This window comes from Cucurbita moschata, unplaced genomic scaffold, assembly GCF_002738365.1.
Source record: "Cucurbita moschata cultivar Rifu unplaced genomic scaffold, Cmos_1.0 Cmo_Scf00001, whole genome shotgun sequence".
Lineage (NCBI taxonomy): Eukaryota > Viridiplantae > Streptophyta > Magnoliopsida > Cucurbitales > Cucurbitaceae > Cucurbita > Cucurbita moschata.
Window position 1 is genome coordinate 1,400,013 of NW_019268517.1, and position 19,063 is coordinate 1,419,075.

At 34.6% G+C, this 19,063-nt stretch overlaps 2 protein-coding genes across 2 annotated transcripts; one reads left to right on the forward strand and one right to left on the reverse strand.

Annotated features, from left to right (window-relative positions):
* The first annotated feature begins 3,260 nt into the window (after positions 1-3,260).
* LOC111446031 (long-chain-alcohol oxidase FAO1-like) lies at positions 3,261-8,584 on the forward strand. Its single transcript, XM_023084653.1, has 4 exons — positions 3,261-3,528; positions 3,621-3,893; positions 5,245-6,974; positions 8,432-8,584. Exons 1-4 carry the CDS (start codon positions 3,310-3,312, stop codon positions 8,442-8,444), a joined length of 2,235 nt encoding a protein of 744 aa, XP_022940421.1. The 5' UTR covers positions 3,261-3,309; the 3' UTR covers positions 8,445-8,584.
* LOC111446020 (phosphate transporter PHO1) lies at positions 7,604-13,316 on the reverse strand. The gene is made up of 15 exons (XM_023084641.1): positions 13,025-13,316; positions 12,144-12,224; positions 11,863-12,085; positions 10,996-11,338; positions 10,833-10,881; positions 10,680-10,751; positions 10,131-10,260; positions 9,695-9,815; positions 9,365-9,614; positions 9,164-9,268; positions 9,040-9,084; positions 8,814-8,966; positions 8,439-8,717; positions 8,207-8,352; positions 7,604-8,101 (listed from the first exon to the last, which is right to left on the reverse strand). Exons 1-15 carry the CDS (start codon positions 13,250-13,252, stop codon positions 8,011-8,013), a joined length of 2,316 nt encoding a protein of 771 aa, XP_022940409.1. The 5' UTR covers positions 13,253-13,316; the 3' UTR covers positions 7,604-8,010.
* Positions 13,317-19,063: the final 5,747 nt, after the last annotated feature.

Genomic DNA, 19,063 nt, shown 5'->3' on the forward strand with positions numbered 1-19,063 from the left:
AATGTGTCCGCTAGGGAGAAATGTCTATATCTTTTATAAAAAGCGCTTCGTTCCCTTCCCCCACCCCCCTTGGAGGCCTAGTGTCTTCGTTGGCCCAATGCCCGGTGTCTAGTTTTGATATCATTTGTAATAACTCAAGCCCACCGCTAATAGATATTGTTCGATTTTGTCCGTTACAAATTGCTATTAGTCTCATGGTTTTAAAATGTGTTTGTTAGGGAGAGGTTTCTACATCTCATATAAGGTGTTTCGTTCTCCTCTCCATCTGATGTACTGGCACACCACTGATACCATTTGTAACACCCCAATCTTACTGTCAGCGGATATTCACCTCAATCTTACTGTCAGCGGATATTGTCTACTTTAGTTGGTTAGTTGTCAGCCTCACAATTATAAATGGTAGGGAGAGGTTTCCACGTCTCTTACAAAGAGTGTTTGTTCTTCTTTTCAATTAATGTGAGATATATCAATAATCCTTTTGGTCTTTACTATTTTAATATCAATAAACTCGTACAACACACTCAACTTTGATTGATAAATCAAAATAGTTGTTTTTTTAGACTAAAATAAATATTTTGAAAGGTTAGATTAAGATATAAAATATGGGAGACGGAAATGAGATATAAACTAAACTTATTTATGAAACTATACGTGAGATCTCACATCGATTAGAGATACTAACGAAACATTTCTTATTAGCGTGAAAACTTCTTTCGTTTAGATGTATTTTGAAACTGTGAGGCTAAACAGGCTAAAACAAGGCTAAAACAGATAATATTATCTGCTCACGGTGTGTTAGTAAGGACGCTAGGCTTTTAAGAAAGGTAGATTGTGAGATCCCACCTTGGTTGGTGTGTTAGTAAGGACGCTAGGCTTTTAAGAAAGGTAGATTGTGAGATCCCACCTTGGTTGGTGTGTTAGTAAGGACGCTAGGCTTTTAAGAAAGGTAGATTGTGAGATCCCACCTTGGTTTGGGAGGGGACGAAATATTGCTTATAATAGTGGAAATATCTCCTTAGCATGATACATTTTAATATCGTGAGAATCACGATGATACATAACGGATCAAAACATATAATATTTATATTTGACATATCTCAATTGACATAAAAATTATTCTAGGTAAAAAATTCGAGTTTTCATTTTTTATTTTGTCACAATAAAAAATAATAATCATAATAATAAAATTTAACATTAAAAAGAGATTTAAATCTCATTTTTGTTATTAACTTTAATGATTTTCACCCTTTGATTTGTATGTGTAGAATAGCATTCATCTTTTAAAATATTTATTTTAGTCCCATTAAAAAAAAATTAATTCTCTTTATTATTATTATTTAATTAATTGAAATATAAATTAGTATGGGTGAGAGACTAATAATAATTAATAGAGGTTGGTATTAAGTCCATAAATAATAAATAATAAAATAATAAATATGCATAATAAAAGTTAGTTGAGAATAATAAGTGAACTTTATTATAGTTAAAGGTTTACATTTATGTGATAGTAAATTACTGTTATTTATGCTTTTATTTTTAAACTTTACTGCTCACTTTTATGGTTTCTCGACTAGGACTACACCTACAATCGTACACTAATTTTCTATTCAGTGTTTATAACATTTATTATTATTATTATTTTTGTTCTACCAGTATTGATGTGATTGTACCAATTAACTATGTTCGAGTTGGACGGACAATTTTTAAATTTTTTATAGATTCAATTTAATTTGTACCATTGACCTACTTTTTCCAATTTCATTATTCGGTAGGTTATCATTAGTTTCAACTTGAAAACGTTCATTTAGTCTGTAGGGACATATTCCAAACGGAACGGGGAATCCGTGGTTGAGAAATGAGGAAGAAGCGACAAAATATTTCTCTCTTTAACTAAATATTATCGACAAAAAGTTATATTTTTTTGTCGCTTGTCTCCATCTTACCTAAATCCACCTCATCGTACCCACTTTGAAAATTATGAAATATTATTAGATTTATCGAGATATTTTATATTTTTTAATAAAAATATGTTAAAAAATAGAAATTATTAATTAAAAAATTATTTAAGATAAATATTTTTATATATAATACATCATGAAAGTGAACCCTAAACTTAGTCTGTGAACCCTAAACTCTAAACTCGGTTGGATTCCCGCCTTCATCTTTTATAAAAAATATATATATATTAATACTAGAGACTAGAATAATAAAATTTTAAATTGTGATGATAAAATTAATTATTATAAAAATTTGTAAACAATAATAAATAAATAAAACCCCCAAAATAGATGAACCAATTTGTTGGCATTAATTTAATGGAAATGAAAGTTTGTTTGATTGAGTAGGTTGTGGTTACTCTCTCTCTTTAATTTTTTTTTTAATTTTTGTATTTCTTATAAAAAAATATTTCCAATAATTCAATAATTGAGAAAAAAAATTATTAAATATAATTTTTTAAAATCGAGAGACAAAATAAAAAAATTTAAAGAATTTAGGTGTAATATTACAGGGACAAATGGTATCAAATCAAACATATTTTTAATATTTGTTTAATCTTAATTCATTTCAATAAAATATATATTTTTTAATATTTAAATATATAGATTATTATAAATAAATAAACAAATAAATAAATAAATCAATATATATATATATATATATATATATATATATATATATATATATATATATATATATATATATATATATATATAGTTTTGTAGGGTCTAATTCTAAATCTGGATCTATTTTTTTAAGGTCGATTATATTGAAAAAGGATCGACATGGTCCCATCTCATGTCCACTTGATTAGTTTCTATTTTGAAATTGAATCGTGTGGTGAAAATAAAAAGACGTTTCACAAGTAACATGTTTTAAAAATTTGTATTTTTTTATAGAAAAAATATTTAAAAATTTTCCATTTTTTTAAATCTAGAATTTTAATTTATTCTAGATTTTATTTAAATTGTGTTTTTTTTAAGGGTATTTTTGAAAGTTAAAGTTTTTTTTTTAATTTTATTTTTTTATTAATGTAGCTGAAATTTAGAAATACAATTAAATAAAAAAAAGGTTAGAAAAATTATTAAAGGCTAATTGTGTAATTTAACCTCCCAAGTCGTTGAAGAGCAGTGCTGTGGTGGGAGGGCAAAAGAGTCAAGAGACTAAAACTTGACGAACGTCCACGTAGGCTGCCGTCTATAGCCTAAAAACATGATGAGATAATGGAATGGAATCCGAACCGTTCCTATATATTGAGAGTTCACGTCTTCAGGCAGAGGCACTCTAAAGCTAATTTGCAGATAGACGACGATGAGGAGATCGGAGTGCCATCCTTTGTTGAGAGGAACAAGGAGCAACAAGTTCACCCATGGCTTCTCTGCGGCGGAGATGGAATCAATAACCGCCATCTGCGACACTGTTCTTCCTTCTCTGCCGTTCGATTCACAAGGTAAAACGAATGCTTCTGATATCGCCTCTGTCGAGGCGTTTTATGCAGCATCCGGTTCGCGATCTCCGATTCCGGATGAGGTGAGTTGATTAACGGATCGAGTTTTTTGTGTTCTTCATTAATTTTAGGTCGATTTTGATTTCGAGTTCTGTTTGTGGAAATTAAAAATTAGGTTGCAGAGATGATAACGAAGATCGGATTAATTGAAATAGTGATATTGATAAGGATAGTGATGTGGCTTCTGGCTACGAGGTTAGGAACATTGTTGCTTTGTGGATCGCTTTGTTTCTCCGAGAAATGGCCTTTTGTCTGCAATTTCTCGGCTATGCCATTGAAGAACAGAGAGGAAGCTTTGAAGAGATGGTCTAAGAATAAGATTTTCACGTTCATCAGAGTTGCTCTTGCTTCCATCAGAATTCTTTCCCTCTACATCTTCTTTTCTCGGGTACTCCTTCCCCCTCACTCCTTTTGTGTACCAAATTTGAAAACGGTTGGATGATGAAAGTCTCATGTCTGCTAATTTAGGGAATGATCATGTGTTTATAATCAATGAATACTCTCTCCACTGGTACAAGGTCTTTTGGAAAAAGTCCAAAGCAAAACCATTAGAGCTTATCCTCAAATTAGACAATATCATATCATTGTTGAGAGTTGTGTTCAACTAATATGGTATCAGAGTCATGCCCTAAACTTAGTCTAGTCGTGTTAGTAGATCGGTAAATCCTCGAATATCGAACAAAGTACTCCAAAAGAAAAGGAGTCGAGCCTCTACTAAGGAGAGGCGTCAAAGGACTCCAAGAAAAAAGGAGTCTGAGGCAGGGAGACGTACTTTGTACTTTGTTTGAGGGGAGGTGTTAGATGATGAAAGTTGAGCCTAATTTAGGAAATGATCATAGGTTTATAATCCATAAATACTCTCTGGATGAGCACGAGGCTTTTTGGGAAGCCCAAAGCAAAGTTACTAAACTTTATGCTCAAAGTGGACAATATCACCATTGTGGAGAGTAAGCGTCTTTTTATCTAATTATTTTTTATTTCTTAAAAATCAAAGATAACTATTAACCAGGTATAATTTAAAAATAATAATGAACAAAACTCAATATTGGAAACATCCATTAAGTATGGATTTAATGCCCAACCTACCAGTGAAGTTATGAACATAATGATACCATAAAGAATAAATGTAAATAAAAAGAGTTTTTAATTTTTATTTTTGTGTTATTAAATTCTTTGAATAAGTCAATAATATATTATATAAAAGATTTATAATTAAAACTTTAGAAATTTAATATAAAAAAAAAAATGTAACGTTTTAAAGTATATCCTTCTTGTACAAAAGATTACGGAAGATTCCGGATGAATGGAAGAGAGCATAAAGACAAATTAAAATTCAAAAGTCAAACATCATACCATCCTTGCCCTGCAGCATATTCTCTGCAAGAGCACGTGCTATGGGCATATTTTGTAATTTTGCAAGAAAAAAAGGGCCAAAAGACAAATAAAAAAAATATGGGCTTCTTGTTTCCATAACTTATTTATTTATTTTTTTGTAATAGAGAAAATATGACGTCATATTTATTTATTTATTTGTCCATAAAAAGAGTTTTGCATTTAATATATTTCCGTTTAATTCATGAAATTCAAGTTTTTGTATTTTTTAGAACACTTGAAAGAAAGGTACATTTCCTTGCTTCCATCACTTTCATCTTCCCTTTTGTATTTATTCATTTATTTATTTATTTATTTTGCGGGGAAATGACATAATCATTGAATTTTTTTTGGTTGATTTGATACAGGTTGATGTAAATGGCGACAACCCAGCGTGGGAAGCCATAAAATACCGGCCGGCCATTGATGAAACTCCATCCAAATCCTCCGATGAGAGGCCTCTCCAGAAGGGAATCATAGAACCCAACAACAAAACAGAATCATCCTTTCAAAACTCCCTTTTAGAGAAAGGTCTCACAGTCATCGGAGAGGAAAATCACACCCTTTCCATCGAATGCGATGTGGTGGTTATTGGATCCGGATGCGGCGGCGGCGTTGCGGCGGCCATTCTCGCAAGTTCTGGCCAGAAAGTGGTGGTTCTCGAGAAAGGTAACTATTTCACTGCTGCTGATTATTCAACATTCGAAGGCCCTTCTCTCGATCAACTGTATGAAGCTGGTGGGGTTTTAACTAGTAATGATGGGAAAATGTTCATTCTGGCTGGTTCTACCGTCGGCGGTGGCTCCGCCGTTAATTGGTCAGCAAGCATCAGAACCCCAAATGCCGTTTTGCAGGAATGGGTTGAAAGCGACAAGATTCCATTCTTTGGAAGCTCTGAATATCAAAACGCCATGGATGCAGTGTGCAATAGAATTGGAGTTTCAGAGGATTGTGAACAAGAAGGGTTTCAGAATCAAGTTCTTCGAAAAGGGTGTGAAAATTTAGGGTTTCAAATTGAAAAAGTACCAAGAAATTCCCCAAACACTCATTACTGTGGATCCTGTGGCTATGGCTGTAGAAAGGGCGAGAAACAAGGGACTGATACAACATGGCTGGTTGATGCTGTGAATCACGGGGCAGTGATCATAACAAATTGCAAAGCTGAGCGATTGATATTGGAAAGAAACAGAGGTGGAAGTATGAGGAAGAACAAATGCTTGGGAGTCATTGCAAAAGTTTGGAGTGATAACATCACCAAGAAACTGAAAATCAGAGCCAAAGCAACCATCTCAGCTTGTGGAGCTCTCTTGACACCACCATTGTTGATATCAAGTGGGCTGAAGAACAAGCACATTGGGAGAAATCTTCATCTCCATCCTGTTTTGATGACTTGGGGATACTTCCCAGATTCAAATTCAGAGTTCAAGGGAAAATCCTATGAAGGTGGAATAATCACATCAGTACACAAAGTTGTCTCTGAAGGAACTAACTCAAATCCTAAAACCATCATTGAAACACCTCTATTAGGACCAGGATCATTCGCTATATTGTTCCCATGGATATCTGGACTTGACAATAAGAAACGAATGCTCAAGTATTCGAGAACTGCCCATTTCATAACAATCGTTCGAGATTCAGGTTCCGGGGTTGTGCGATCGGAGGGAAGGGTGAGGTATAACTTGAGTGAAGAAGACAAGGAAAACCTCAAGACAGGGCTGAGACAGTCATTGAGGATTTTGGTAGCTGCTGGAGCTACTGAAGTTGGCACACATAGGAGTGATGGACAAAGACTTGAATGTAAAGGGATTGGGAAGGAGGAACTGGAAGAGTTTTTGGATATGGTATCTGTAGAAGGAGGGCCGCTAACTATGACACAAAACTGGAATATCTATACCTCAGCTCATCAGATGGGGAGCTGCAAAATGGGAGTTTCTGAAAACGACGGCGCGGTCGACGAAAATGGAGAGAGCTGGGAAGCTGAAGGGCTCTTTGTTTGTGATGCTAGTGTTCTTCCTACTGCTGTTGGTGTTAATCCCATGATTACTATCCAATCCACTGCTTACTGTATCTCAAACAGATTGGCAGCCTTGTTAAGAAAGTAAGTTCCTCAGACATTCATGCCGGTAATCTTATATTCTTTCATGTTTGAGTAAAGCGTTAAATCACATACCTCCACAATAATGTCCACTTTGAGCATAAACTCACATTGCATTACTTTGGGCTTCTCCAAAATGCCTCATTCCAATGGAGAGTATATTCCTCACTTATAAATCCATGATCATTCCCTAAATTAGGCCAACGTGGGACTCCTCCCAACAATCCTCCCCTTGAACGAAGTACACTATAGAGCCTCCCCTTAATCGAGGCTCGACTCCTTCTCTGGAGTTCTCGAACAAAGTACACCCTTTGTTCGACACTTGAGTCACTTTTGACTACACTTTTGAGGCTCTTTGTTCGACATTTGAGGATTCTATTGACATGCCTAAGTTAAGGGCATGACTCTGATACCATGTTAAGAATCATGGACCTCCACAATGGTACGATATTGTCCACTTTAAGCATAAGCTCTCATGGCTTTGCTTTGGGCTTCCCCAAAAGGCGTCTCCATTCATTCCAATGGAGATAAGATTTCTCACTTATAAACCCATGATCATTTCCTAAATTAGCCAATGTGGGACTCCCTCCCAACCATGGGGAACATAAATGATGAGAGAGAAGAAAAGGAAAGATGAGAAAAGACTTTTGTTTTCATTTTCAATCTCCAAGGTACAATGGTTCTGTTTCTAATGATATTGCAATTGTATAGCTAAGTCTTAACTTGGGTATCTTCTGGAGTTATTATGAGCACGTACTCTATACGAACACACACGTAGATTTTAGCATAGTTTCGAGTGCTACTCGAGCAGCTAAATCTTCACTAGAAACAAGCATTTCTTACAATTGAGAAAATAGGATTACATTACTATGTGTCAAGGAGCCGAGCGAGAGTGTTATCGCTTGGGACCATGCGTCGGAAATTACACTTTGTAGCTTAACAAGTGTGAATTGGAATAGTAGGATGAATGAGACTAGCCTCATCCCCTCATTCAGGTCAGCTTTGTTAGGGACTCGACCCGTACTTTCCTGAATCGGTCTTAGCCATCGGAGTCGGCCTCACGGAACGGTAGAGGAACGGTCTTAACCGCCCTGTATTTTCCTATGTTGCTTAGCTGTTCGTTCTCTAATCTGCAAAAGAGTAGAGGATTATACTAGAGAAAATGAAAGATTTCGAGATTTAGCTTCTACCTCGAAATCTTCAAGCTGTTGTTTTGAAGATAGATGATATCATACCTGTAGAAATTCCAATGCCCTCGACGGATAACCTCCAATGAAGCTAACAGGAAGTCGAGCATTTTCGACTCGACGTTTCGAATATGTAGTTTATGCAACCGTAATACCGTCTCGACCCAAGCAACTCTTAGGATCACATTCAGAACCTGCAAGTAATAGCATTTAGCACTTTTCATTGCTCCTTTGGCTTGTATGCATTTGAATGCTAATTTCATTTGTGGTTAGGACTCACAATTGACAGGTAGTAGACGCTTTTGTTCTTCAAGATGAGTTCGTCCCGGAGCCACGGGTTTCGAGATTTCGGATTGAGGATTCCCCAATCCTTTGCAAAGTCCCAGTACAACTGATATATTGTAGCTACAAAGGATGTGACTAATACGATTACGAACCAGAGGCGAGTGTCTTGTCGAGAATACGTAAGCCTAGCCCCAGCTGCCACCATGGCTGATACATACTTACCCATGTTAGCCAAATGGTCCAAATCATTGTCATCAAACCATCTTCTTGCACACTTAACGCAGTATAGAACATAAAAGATCACATGGTCAGTTCAAGTATGTCGAATTATCGATTTTGTTTAAAGAATCGATAGAAGTTCGGAGATCACCTGCATTGCACGCCAATAGTATGGCAAAAATGAAATGAGGTAAGCCAGCTCCCAGTACAACGTCCCGGATTTGCAGACATCGCCTCGACGCATTCCGAAGGAACCCACAAAGAAGTAGCAGGTAGCGGATTCCATGAGCCTCAGCAGAGTGATCTTTGAACATAAACAAGTAAAAAGTGATCTAGAAGTTACTGCACAGTAAGTTTTAACACAATGTGAGTATTACCTGGCTTGTAAGTTGGTCTGCCAAGAAAGAGTCAACGAACAAAACCTGAAAAAAACAGCTCATTTCAAAGTTATAACCAAACCACAACTTACAAGGCAATGCCATGTTGTAGTGTGAAACATACCTTGTAAAAAGGAGAGAAAATTATGTTACGAAACACGCGAAGAAAGTAATAGCGCGTCGGTCGGTAGAATATATCCAACGGGCATACAAGTAGGATGAGAAAAATCTGCAAAAGGAAGCTCAAATCATCACCCGAGTCGTATAAAAACCAAACCCATGTGAGAAATCGATACGTCATGGCTTAAGGTATCAAAGAACTAACAAGTAGAAGAAGCCCGGGAATGGAATCGACTTGGACAGATGAGAAGCGAGTGAGTCCTAGAATTAAGTGAATGACTAAAGCTCCGACCACAGCAGTCATGGTGGTGGTGCATATAAGGAAAGCATCACGATATTTGAGCGCAGTACTCGATTGAAACTCAAAAATGAAATTGTAATTGATCCTCGCATGTTTCCACGTGAACAAATTGCACCCGTACACGAACATGTGCAAGCTTAGCAACGCAAACATACTACAACAACAACAATAATTGAAGTAAAAATTAGTAAAATGGATCAGTAATTGAGGTAAAAATAAGAAGAGGGAATTTACCTGAAAACAGGATAAACAGCATCCATGTAAGAAACTTCATTTGTTCGGGAGAAGACACCGGACAAATGCGCCAAAATTGCGTATACAATAAACAACGACACAAAGCAACCCGTAAACAAACCTGAAACCAACCAACTAAAATCATAACTTTGGTTCCAAATTTCCTTACTTAATCTTAATTTCTCGTACTTTAAATTTTTTTTACAATTCAACCTCTATCGATGAGCTATATACTCATTAGAGATATCTACGAGACGGGGTTAGGGACAGAAAATACAATCTCTATTCCCGACTCTGTTTAGCCTCCTCATTGTTCGTTTAAACGGGAATTCTCCGTCTCGTTCAGGGCAGATTCTCACACAAGCAAATGGACATGAACGTATAGTTTTTCAAGTGCTTATAATCAGGTCGTAGAGATTAATAATAGAAAAATTACCAACAAAGAAGGTGGTCATGTGGGAATCTTTAGGCTGCTGAGGCCTCAAATATTTCATTGCCTTTTTCCTGTCATTGTTGGCGAAGTGCTTCGTGAATATGGATTCCACTTCGTCCATTAGTCTTACCACCTTCATTACACAAACCATTTTTCATATTAATATATACATTTCTTTAATATGTTTATATAATAATGTCCTGTCATGCATTCCAGACAGGAAATCATTGTCGTATGTAAATATATATTTGTTTTTTAAATTTGAATTTTCAATCAATTAATTAAATTAATTAAGTGTTAGTCAAATAATAATATTCTTTACACCAAATCTAATCGTTAAAACTCAACTATAAATTATTTATTTAAAATTTGCAATTCAATTTTAATATATATTTTTTAAATTGTTAAAAACTATTTTTAAAATAAAATAAATGTAGGTAGATATATATTTTTTAAAATTAATAATAAATTTAGGTTGTTTGAATTTTGTTGGGAAATAAAATTAATTAATTAATTAATGGGTTTCTCGTAAATTAATAATAACTTTGTTACCTTATCGGAGCTGATAAACGGCGACCTTTTCACCTGTTGAAGGTAGGTAGTCGACGCCTTCTGGTTAGCTACCTATTCCCTCATGTTAATAAAATTTAGTAACCAATTAAAAAATTAACGTAGGATGGTATGGAATAATTAATGTTTTGTCACCTTGTCGAATTTCTTCAAAATCTTTACGAACGCTTTCATATTCAATGAACTGCCACGGATAAATTTGTAATTTTGTTTTAAAAATATATCTAAATTTTAAATTAATTAATTAATATTTTGTTTTGGATTATTTAAGTATTAAAAAAAAAAAAAAAAAGTGTACCTGAAGGTTTTGAGGAGGCCGAGGCCTTTGTAGAGCTCAACAAAGGCGCCTCGAAGCATCTTCTCCGACCACTGGATCTTCTTCCGGCTGATCGAGTCGCCGGAGGCATCCTTGTTCGGATTGTTGATGAGATCCTCCCATAACATCCCCATGACGGCGGAGATGGTCCTCGACGGAGTGGTGGCTGGAATGTCGACTCGCAGCGCCATCTTCGGCTTATTTCCTTTCTTCGTCTTCCCTCTCACCGCGGCGTTAATGAACGTGACCCCGTGCCTCTCCAATGCGGCGATTGCTTCATCCGTCTCCGATACTTCCGCTGACGCTTCGTTTGATTCCGAGTTCTCTATATTCAGCATTAATCTCAATATTTATTATTAGTCGGTCAAACCCCATATTTTTATTTAGTCTTTAAACTTTTAAAAATTTATAAAATCATTTCTCAAACTCGAACAATTTCTTAGGTTAGAGGAAATGAATTAAAAATCAAACCACCCGAACCCAGAAAAGAAGAGAGATCGGTTATTAGAATCTACACTTGTTCTTCGTTTTATAGAAAGTTACTTTTGAAATTTTGAGAACCGAACAGAAACTTAATTAAGGTCAAATGGGTAATTTGACACGATTATAACTATTTTATCCCGTTCCTAATTTGGTAAAAATTAGAGATGCTTGTGAGATTCGATATGAACTAAAATTAAAATAAAACCAAATCTAATGTAATCCATAGACATAGAGACAAAAACAAGATAATTTAAGGTAACAAAAATTGTCATAAAAATTGGTGTAATATTCAGCCATGCAATCATAAAGCGCCACGTGTCAACCAGGGAAATAATGGGAGGAAAATGGGGAAGAATCTGAGGTTACCAGAAAAATTGGAGTGGCGAGGAGAAAAGGAAGACGACCGGGAAAAGCCGCCGGCCGGCGAGGTTTTGCGGCGGCGATGTTCAAGAATCCGTTTGAATTCAAGCAAAATTCCAAGCTGCTCTCTAAGACTGTCCCCTCTCTCCACAAACTCACTCTCTCTACTCCCGTAAAACTCGTTCACTTTGTCCAATTCTTCGTCCAACGTCTCGAAAAACATCTTCACCTATAAAAAAATAATAAATCGAAGCGTAACTCAATAAATAAGACATTCATTACTGTACCTCGTCTTCTTCGGAGAAGAACTGGGAAAGCTCGGTTTCGCGATCTTCAATACCGTCGTTGCCATCTTCGTTCTTTTTGACCTGAAATTATGGAAAAGGAAAGCTTGGTGATTGAGTAAGCAAGAAGAAGAGTGTTCATTTGATTTTCCTTAGCCAAACCCATTTCCTCCAACACTGCCAAATTGCATGCCATCCCTATTCTTCTTGCTCCCTAACGTCATTTTTTTAACATTTTTTCTAACAAAACTGCCTTTTTCCCCTTATTTCTTGCACTAATCTTGCCTGGTTTTTGGTTCATTCCAGAATTCTCTATTTATTTTTGGAGGTGAGATTGAAAAACGGTGTAAAATTCTTTATTTATTTCAACTATGATTCAAAATCTTTGCAAGAATTGAAAAGCTACGCAAAATTTTCTATTAAATCGTGCAAAATTTTCTATTTATTTTTGCAGGGATTGAAAAACTGTGCAGAATTCTCTATTTATTTTTGCAAAATTGAAAAACAGTGTAAAATTTTCTATTTATTTTTACAGGAATGAAAAAACGGTATAAAATTCTCTATTTATTTTTGGGGATTCAAAAACTGTGCTGAATTTTCTATTTAATTTTGCAAAATTGAAATAAAAAACTGTGGAGAACTCCCTATTTAATTTTGCAAAATTAAAAAATGGGCAAAATTCTCTATTTATTTTATTTGATTTGTTTGAGGAATTGAAAAATGGCTCAAAATTCTCTATTTATTTTTGCATGAATTGAAAATCGGTGCTCGGATTCAACCGAGAAAACCCCATCTCTCATTTCACACTAGATTCTGTGTCGGCGAACAAGTGGCATCAAAACGACACACGGTAGAGGCCATAAACGACATTGATGGGGGTGTACCTGAGAGAGGTGGTCAGCGTCAAGAGGGCGGCGGCGGCGGAGGAGGCGGAGGGGGAAGTGGGCGGCGAGAGATGAAAAAAAGGAGGCGGCGGAGGAAGGAGGAGGAGGAATAGGGGTTCTAGAGAGCTTGACTCTCTTGACCAGCTTCTTGAGGTGCCAGTAATTGACGAACGCATCTTTCCATTCAGGAATCAGTTGAGCTTCCAATTCCTTCGAGAATTTCACCATTTTTCTTCAAAGCTCTCTCTCTCTCTCTCTCTCGTTTAGAGAGATTCGGTGGAAATGGAGAGCCTTCCCTTATATACTGCGTTTTAGAGAGTCCCAACCAATGATTCATCCAAATAACGACTCACCATCGATATCAACACATCTGAAATCGCCAAATGTTCGGGAGTTCCGCTATTCAATCCTTTTCCATCTTCCCTTTGTTTCTCGAGCCTATAGTGAATTACAGACAGAGTTCAAAAACTTCTAGATACATATCACACATCTCAGCTAGACTATCTCAAAAACAGCGTTTTTCAGTTCAATCTTACTCTATTTTTTAAATTATTATAAAAAAATTTAAAAAAATTGAATTATTAATTATTATATAATGTGAATTCAATATTGCTTTTGAGGAAAGGGAAGAATTTAAATGTTGAATTAAAGGCAAGTTAAAACCACATGTGAATGTGATTTTTAAGAGTCAAAATTAATTGCTTTACTTTTCAATTTTTAAAATTTTATCAAAATAACTTACCATTTAAATTACATAAAATTATAAATATTTAATTTATTAAAATAGATGTTAAATATCAATATAAAAATATTCTGGTTTCCCGACGATTCACACTACAAATAATGAGCTCGTATCTCCTTAATCTCGAGCTAGTTCTTGAATTTAAGATTTATTGGGAAGTATAAATATTAAAATTAAATATTAAAATTAAAAAAGATTTGAAGGGTGTTACTGTGGGCGGTGTGCTGTTGAGCCAACTTTTTGTACGTGAGTGTGCATGACGTTGGAACCATGCTCTCTTTTTGTGTCCACCCACTAACCCTCCAAACACACCTTTCTCTATTTTTTTTTTATTTATTTAAAAATTAATTTCATAGATACAGTAAATCCGGGATCTCATAATAAACATCGTACCACCATTTTGATCCGTTATGTATCATCGTCAGCCTTATGGTTTTAAAATTTGTCTATTAGGGAGAGGTTTCCATACCCTTGTAAGGAATGTTTTGTTTCCCTCTCCAACCAATATAAGATCTCACAATCCACCCTCGTGAATTCAGCATCTTCACTAGCATACTGCCCAGTGTTCACCTCTGATATCATTTCTAACAATCTAAGCCCACCGCTAGCATATATTGTATGTTTTGATCCATTACGTATCATCGTCAGCCTTATGGTTTTAAAACGCGTTTACTAGGGAGAGGTTTCCACACCCTTATAAGGAATGTCTTATTCCCCTCTCTAACCAATATTAGATCTCACAATCCACCTTTCTTGAGAATCCAGCGTCCTCGCTAGCACACCGCCCAGTGTTCAGCTCTGATACCATTTGTAACAATCCAAACTCACCACTAACAGATATTGTCTGTTTTAACCCGTTACATATTATCTAAGTATAAATATCATATTCTCGTAAAGATATAGAGAATCAAGTTCGTCGTTTTAGTAAAAAAAATGGTTAATGGAGCGAAAGATATTGAAATTAGAGTGCATCTAAATGTGTATAATTAAAAAAGGAAATAGGGGGTACCAAGTTGGAGTAAAGTAACCCTTAAAAGGAAGGGGTGCCCTAAAGAATAATGTATTGGGATAAGAGGATTGAGAGGAAAAAAACAAAGGTGGGTATTGAGTGTAGGGTTGAAGTGGATGAGAATCTTGAAGTAGAAATGCATGCAATTGGAGGAATCATCTTTGTTGGGATCAGAATCATGAATCACGAACACTAACAACTACGAATTGTACTCTTTCAAATTGGGTCTTGAAAGTGACTCGAACATTTGTCACCAACACACCAAAAACATATATGCCTTCCAACTATTTGCTGCCTCGTATTTCTCAAGCCATGAAGTATCCACGTAACCGTTCAAGTCCACTGTTAGTAGATACTGTCTTTTCGGGGCTTTCCTCGTCCCTTATAACCCTTATAAAGAATGGTTCGTTCCGATGTGAGATCTCACAATCTAGTTACGTTTCAGTTACATTCTCGAAAATTGTACGTTTTGTGAATAAGATAGCATTGAACAAACATAATTTTGATCGAAAAGTTGAGAAAGAAATGGGATATAGAGTAAAAAGGGTTCGAGATCGAGAAAGTTTGACCTAAAATTCTTAATGTTTTTAAAGGAATAAAGAAAGAGTTGGAGGGGAAGGCTTGTTTCTTTGTCATATTTCCATTTGAAAATGAACTTTTAGTGTAACCAATGAAAAATATAATGCATCCTCCACTACTACTACTGCTACTCAATTAAGCTTTGTTTGGTTTAACTTTAATTTTGAGAATTGGATTAATTTAGGGATTTGGTCTAACAAATTGGTGTATTCCACTATCTACATTTTTTCTTTTCTTATCTACAAAAAGCTGCTATTGCATTGGTAAGTGGGTTTCAAATTTCTCGTCTAAATAAAAAATTTATGGATTGAATTGGTTCGTGAGTTCTCTTGAATTGGGAACATAATTGGGTTCATAGTGTCACGGTTATGCTCGTCCAAGGCGTGTTGTCCATGACCGTATGCCCATGACAAGCTCAACCCTTTATGTCTTTTCATATTCTAGTGTTTTAGACTTGTATTTCTAGGAAGTGTGACGTTTCAGAAATATTATGTATAGGCCTGTCAGACATGAAATGCCTCAGAATGTACTATAGGGGAATACGATTAGTTGTCAATTTTTCCCTACCCAAGGTTATATATTGTGAGCCGTTATTATTTCTCTCTTACTTGCTTATATAATGTCTCTTTTCGAAAATCCCTCGTTTTCTAAAACTTTCTCTTAAAATTGAAGCCAGAGGCTCGAGCGTATGTCGCTTGGTCGTAGGTGACGCAAGAACAAATTGGCTTAGCTCACTTGTCGTTGGAAAGTGAGTGCCGCACAATCGCAAGTCTGCTGCCATCAAAAGTGCGATTATGACACATAGCTCAATGGTAGAGCATTTGACTCTAGATCAAGAGGTCACCGGTTGGGCTCTAATAGTTTTTTTGTGAGATCCCACAAGTTGCTAGCGAAGACACTAGGTCCATTCGAACTTGTTGGCCGCTAGCCCCATTCGATTTCTTTTTGTGAGATCCCACATTGGTTTGAGGGGGAACCTTTTCCTATCAATCTTTTGAAAACGCTATGTGCTAGCAATTTTTTCCTATCAATCTCTTGAAACGCGGTGTGCTAGCAAAGATGCTGGGCCTCATTCAAATTTGTGCCAATAAAGACATTGAATTTGCGCCGGTGAAGACGCTGGCTCCCAATCGAATTTGTTGACCCTATCAATTGGGCCCGCTTTGAATTTATTGACCTAGTGTGCCAGCAAAGACGCTAGCCCCATTTGTAAGATGCTAGCCCCCATTTGGATTTGTTGGCTCTATCAAACGCTGGGCCCCATTAGAATTTGTTGGCCCTATCTCTAACAATCTTTTGAAACCAAAACTACACCGTACCAATAAAGACATTGGCCCCGTTCGAATTTATTAATTATTTTTTAAAAAACACATTTTGGCTCACGATGCACATATGTATACATTACAATTTTATTTAATTTCACCAATATTTTTCGATTATTTATTCTCCAATCACTTTTAAAAATAAAATTTTAAGGCTTCAAAAGATAAGTTTTTAAAATATTTATTGAAATTAAATAGTAATATTAATACAATATTTAAAAATAAATAAATATTTTATCTACTAACATTTTTATATTTACGACCGGAACAAGACCCCTTTTAACTTAAGATGCACATATGTACCGTTAATATTTTTCAATTATTTATTCTCCGAACAATTTTTAAAAATAAAATTTGAAGTCCGTACAATGTAAATTTTAAAATATATATTTATATTAAGTTTAATACGTTTAAAAATAAATAATTGAGTGAAAAAAAAAAAATAATTTATTAATATGTGTTAGAGAGAGAATAATAAATAGTATTTGACTTAAATAAACAGTCAAAATGGAGAGGGTAAGGCATTTATTTAAAAAAAATGAATTAATTAGGTAAGTTTCCCTTTCAGAGTCATCTCCATCTACTTTACAGCAAGACCACAAGACCATAATCTTAGGTTAATTTATGTCTGTTTCAGATTCCCAATTATATATAATATTTCTTTACAATTAAAGCTGGAGAAGTATGTTTGGTTTAATTCATTTAAATTACTAAATTAATTAATAATATCCTTTTCCCATGTCAAAGACAGCGACTTTACTTGTTTTATTATCTACTTTTTAAAATTCAAATAATGTTTTTTTATTGTTTTTTTTTTATTTATTTGAGATTTCACGTTCTAAAAAAATAAATATAATTATTTTTATTTTAGAAATATTATTGTATTTATTATTGTGTTAATTGTTTTTATAATTTTATGTCAAATAAATCTTTTAACTTTACTGTTTGATTTGATTAAGAAAATGTTTCTGACCAACAAATTTTGGGTTGGTTAAGTTAGTGATTAGAGTAAATCCAACAGAGCCAGTAACCCAACCGTCTGTTCTCAGGTTGTATGATTATCTATAATACATGTTACATTAATAACTAAAATTTTATAAAACTCAAATATTTATTTTTTTTAAAAAAGCAATCAAATCCAATTTCTTTTCGTTCCATGATCATTTAGTTTTTAGCTTTTTTATTTTTAAAAATTAAACTTTGACACAATATCTATCCCTCAAAAGTGTGAATAGATCTAAAAATATTATTATTCAATGGAAAGTTAACAATAAAAAAATAGAAGGGATGGAAGGTTCAATGTTGATTGATATTCAGTTTAATACCTACAAATAAGTAAAATATAAACTAACTAAATCTCGAGAATAAAATAAAATATAGTACAAATCAAATCATGGAAAGAAAAATATATATTCTATAATTAATATATTCTCGTCGAATTGATTACGAATATCTTATCGATAACATGCACTAAATTTTGACTAATTTGGGAAGGTTTTTATTTATTTATTATTATTTACGTTAATTTTTATAAATATTTTTGAAATCCAAAATGAAAAAAGTAAAAGAATTTAATTTGATTAAAAATTAAAATATTTCCATTATAAAAAAAATGGGTAGAAAACAACCGAATTTGACTTGTTTTTAAAGAAGCTTTCTAGGCATTCAACCCAAAAAGAGAAACCAATGAAAATTAATAATTAATTTAGTACCCATTTTGATATGTTTTGATAGGAAGACTTGAAAGAACAATATAGGCATAGGGATATGTTGTTGTTGATGAATATGAGACACACAACAAATAGAAGGCTTTTGGAATCCCAAAGGGCCAAACAAACCTGATTAGCTCAACAAAGATTATGCTTTGCTATTATTGAGCCATTTGTACTAACCCCATGTTCTTCCCTTTCAATTTGCTACTCATTCCCATGTTCTTCCCTTTCAATTTGCTACTCATTTCCAATGCCTCGATCTTTTCTTGAGTGACCCTTGTATTTATTAATCACTCCCCCCATCAACTTATTATTTCATTCATTTTCATGGTTGGATCGGTATTCAAGATTCTTTTTGTGACGGATGTCCACTGCTACCGATGATGTGTGAGATTCCACATCGATTGAAGAGGGGTTTGAAATATTCTTTACAAGGGTGTGGAAATCTCTTTCTAGTAGACGCGTTTTAAAACCCTAATGGGCTTAGACTGTTACAAAATGTATCAGAGTTATTCACCGGTCTAGGAGGTGGATTGTGAGATTTCACATCGATGGGAACGAAATATTACTTATATGGAAACCTTTTGTTAGTAGATACATTTTAAAATCGTGAGACTAACGATGATACGTAACAAGTCAAAGCGAACAATATCTACTAGCGGTGAGTTTTGGCTG

What these genes read in the sequence shown, in the direction of transcription:
- LOC111446031 (XM_023084653.1), top strand. Translation starts at nt 3,310, where the DNA reads ATGAGGAGATCGGAGTGCCATCCTTTGTTGAGAGGAACAAGGAGCAAC. An exon ending in GATCTCCGATTCCGGATGAG is followed by an intron (nt 3,529 to 3,620) that starts GTGAGTTGATTA and finishes ATTAAAAATTAG; the next exon opens with GTTGCAGAGATGATAACGAA. An exon ending in TCTACATCTTCTTTTCTCGG is followed by an intron (nt 3,894 to 5,244) that starts GTACTCCTTCCC and finishes GATTTGATACAG; the next exon opens with GTTGATGTAAATGGCGACAA.
- LOC111446020 (XM_023084641.1), bottom strand. Translation starts at nt 13,252, where the DNA reads ATGGTGAAATTCTCGAAGGAATTGGAAGCTCAACTGATTCCTGAATGG. An exon ending in ACGCTGACCACCTCTCTCAG is followed by an intron (nt 12,225 to 13,024) that starts GTACACCCCCAT and finishes CCATAATTTCAG; the next exon opens with GTCAAAAAGAACGAAGATGG. An exon ending in TTTTCTCTCCTTTTTACAAG is followed by an intron (nt 9,085 to 9,163) that starts GTATGTTTCACA and finishes TGTTTTTTTCAG; the next exon opens with GTTTTGTTCGTTGACTCTTT.